This window comes from Pinus tabuliformis, chromosome 6 (genome assembly GCF_031772625.1).
Source record: "Pinus tabuliformis cultivar Carrire ecotype Pingquan chromosome 6, CPIR1, whole genome shotgun sequence".
NCBI lineage: Eukaryota > Viridiplantae > Streptophyta > Pinopsida > Pinales > Pinaceae > Pinus > Pinus tabuliformis.
The window spans coordinates 10,152,247-10,155,812 of record NC_142292.1 but is presented as its reverse complement, the minus strand read 5'-3'; the positions used below and the strand labels follow the sequence as shown (position 1 = coordinate 10,155,812).

Here is a 3,566-nt window from a genome sequence, read left to right as displayed (position 1 = left end):
TTCTAAAGACCTTATTTCAAAATAAATATATCTATAACCCTAATAAATTAAAATAAAAAAGTAATATAAATTATTAAATAACAAATTATATATATAAATTCACAATCGGTTAAGCTTTGCAAATTTAACCTGCAGGTCTGGAAAAATGCAGAGGATGACGAAATTTGAAATGTGTGATGGCCTGAGAGACTTTGCTATACACGTATCACTATCATCGCACACACAATCGATCCAACGTGTTTGTTGGGAGCTTGGAACATTTAATAACACAATGTCGCGACGTGTGATAGGAGCAGTCTATGCCTTCATTTATGCGAATCAAATCAAATCAGGGCCATGGTTGAAGCTGGAATTGCTCGTGGAGGTGGAGCGATTACAGGCCAGGCTCTCTGCCACTCTGCAATTAGAAATCTTTCCAAAGTCAATACACCAAAAAAAATATCCAAATCTTCCTACATATCAACAAACTCACTGCTCTAATTTCACACCTATGTTTTACTGGCCATGAATCAGAGATTCTCTCTGCTGGGTCTTAGAATTCTTTCCAGTAGCACTGGCTGATTCCTCCATGGCTAAGGTACAGGCCTGGTTTGCTATTTTAACAGTAATTATAGCGGGTAATATTTTGAGAAGCAAAAGTGGGGAGCCGCTGGTGCCAGCTTTATTCATTTTTGGGGACTCTCTGGCCGATGCAGGTAATAACAATAATCTTACTACGCTTGCCAAAGCTAACTTTCTTCCTTACGGGAGAGCTTTCCCTGGCAGCGTTCCCACTGGAAGGTTTTCCAATGGATATAATTCCATGGATTTTCTCTGTAAGTTCTTTAATCTTTATTTATGTGAAGAATTTAAATCTTGTGTGTTTGGTTATCAATAAATACCATTCAGTACCTCAGCCATCAATTTTTATATACAATTTTCTGTGTTGTCAGGTTTCAAGCTAGGACTCCCAATCATACCCATTTATGCTGATCCCAATACTAAGGGGGGAAATCTTCTCAGAGGAGTAAATTATGCATCTGGAGCTTCAGGCATTGAGAACTATTCTGGACGTTCATTTGTGAGTACCTCTGAGATTCCTTTTCAGCTCCATCATGCATGATATATGTTTTGTAGTACATTCAGTGTATAATAGTTGGTGTAACTCCTATTTCTTATTTGTGATACGAGGTAATATTAGAGATAAAAGTTAGAATGAACCGTTATGCAAGCAGAAGAATTATCGAATTATCTAACGCGTTGTTTAACGATGTGGGCAAAATAAATCTAATTGGAGTTGTCTATATGGCTTTTTGGAGATTCCAGTGATGGAATCCAGCGGAAAAAATTGAGGTTAAATCTTGATTTGTATTATTTAAAATTGTTTTTTAACTGCATATTGTATTCAGCACCCTGAAAATCCCTGGGACGCTTTGATTGTGCAGAAACTAGTTATCAAACTTGCGATTCCAATAATTTGCTGCCGGATTTTGACAGAAAAACCCACCTGAAAAGCTTCCAAAAAGTGACATTATAGACAACTGCAATCTAATTTTGGGTGTTTAAATAGTTTTTTTGATAGGTTGTGTAGTAAATTGAATGTAATATTAGAGAAAAAGTTGGAATGCGCAGCATAATTATTCTAAAGCTGTCTAATAATAAGTCTAATTTTGATAGTGTATCTAATTTTGGGAGAGTATAAATGGTGTTTTGTTGTTTTTAATCATGAATCAATTAATAAATATTTTAATTTTTATTATAAATAGATGATCAACTTTACCAATATAACTGTGGTATTATACCTAATTACCAATTCTTCAAATTGTGCAGGGTGAATTAATTCCACTAGAGGATCAGGTAAATAATTTTATGAATACAAAGCAAGAGATTATAGCTGTACTTGGGGAAGAAGGTGCAAGCCAGTTAATATCGAAGGCCGTGTTCAGTATTATTACTGGCAACAATGATTGGCTAAATACATACCTTTTCCCCTTCTCACCCCTTCGAGTATTGTACACAGTCGATCAATTTCGAGACAATCTCATTAACAAACTCGCTCTGCAAATCCAGGTAATCACTAATATTCCTGCCTGGTCTGCAACCTTAGTATCTATATATCAATAATTGAATGTTTTTCCTATAAATTTTTAACAGTGACCAATTTGTTATATGCTATAATGTTAAATTATTAGATTGAATCTCATTTAATCTGACAGTAAGATAACATGGGTGTGTTGAACAGAAACTATATTCCAATGGCGCCAGAAATTTTGTGGTTGCAGGACTGAGTGCACTGGGATGCCTTCCCTCTCAACTCAATAGATATAACAGCAATGGTTCCTGCATTGATTTTCTGAACGACATGGCCCAAAATTTTAACGAGGCACTTAGGCTGAGGGTACAGGATCTAAACAATCAGCTTCCTAATTCCACTTTTCTCTTCAATAATCTTTACACTCCTCTTTACGAGGCCTTCCATAACCCTGCAGCTTACGGTAAGCCAAATTGAATCACAGAAAAACCAAGACACATAATTTCGTAGGGCTCAGTTTTATTTTTTGTGAACTTAATTTATAATATTTGAACTTTGAATCTCGTAATTATATAATTATATAATACTTTATAATACAACGATTATCCATTAAACTACAACTTTACTTTCAGAATGACTGTTGATTCTGAATATATCATGTATATGTCTGTGGTTGTAGGTTTCATATACGTGAATCAGGCCTGTTGTGGCATTGGAAAATTCGGTGGATTCCTGATATGCGTCCCTGAGTTCCCAGTATGCAGTAATGAGGAAGATTATCTTTTCTGGGACGCCTACCACACGACTGATAAAATGTTCAAACAAATGGTAGACCTTATGTGGGAAAATGGCCCTCCGTATAGTTATCCCATTAGTGGAAAAGAGGCAGTTTACCGCACCATGTGAACATCAAATATTCTTCTGTCAGAAATTAATATGCACTTGTCCATTCACAGTCCATTTGTGACATGTTTTTGTATTAATCTCAACCCTCTCATTATACTATTACGATCCATTCACAGTCCATTTGTGACATGTTTTTGATTTCATTATACTATTACGATCAAAAAATTATTATAATAATAATAAAAATAAAAATAAAAAATTCTGTAATTTTATTATCACGAAATATAATCACATTTTATATGTATTATTTTAGTATTTATTATATATATTTTTAGCATTCATTTAGTTTAGCATTTATTTATGTAAGTAGATAATTTACAAAAAGTTGTGGGAAAACTGTTATAAGAATAGATATCTAAGTCTATTTTGTAATTTATCTAAAAAAATATTACATATATCATCTTGATATAAAAAGTAGAATCACATATATTGTGTATATTGTGTTGATTGTATATATATAGGTGTTGTTTTAGTTTGTTATATATAACCACTTTAAAATTTCATAGCATAAATCGTGTTTTTGGACCTTTGTCAATCAAAGCTCTATGATAATACTCATGGAATCTACAGTTTTGAGACTCTAAAATTATCTAGATCCCATGACCCAACCTAAGGCCCTTCTTAGAGAGTGAATGTTCACTGCCGTGTA

General features: G+C 33.8%; 1 protein-coding gene across 1 annotated transcript; it reads left to right on the top strand.

Moving 5' to 3' along the window:
* The first annotated feature begins 340 nt into the window (after window positions 1-340).
* On the top strand, window positions 341-3,025 carry LOC149256961 (GDSL esterase/lipase 7-like). The gene is made up of 5 exons (XM_089368788.1): window positions 341-815; window positions 933-1,060; window positions 1,810-2,049; window positions 2,222-2,474; window positions 2,691-3,025. Exons 1-5 carry the CDS (start codon window positions 569-571, stop codon window positions 2,915-2,917), a joined length of 1,095 nt encoding a protein of 364 aa, XP_089224914.1. The 5' UTR covers window positions 341-568; the 3' UTR covers window positions 2,918-3,025.
* Window positions 3,026-3,566: the final 541 nt, after the last annotated feature.

Bases quoted from the DNA above. Each gene is read 5' to 3' on its own strand.
- LOC149256961 (XM_089368788.1), top strand. From the start codon at position 569: ATGGCTAAGGTACAGGCCTGGTTTGCTATTTTAACAGTAATTATAGCG. The intron at 816-932 runs GTAAGTTCTTTA...CTGTGTTGTCAG, and splicing joins TAATTCCATGGATTTTCTCT to GTTTCAAGCTAGGACTCCCA. The intron at 2,475-2,690 runs GTAAGCCAAATT...CTGTGGTTGTAG, and splicing joins CCATAACCCTGCAGCTTACG to GTTTCATATACGTGAATCAG.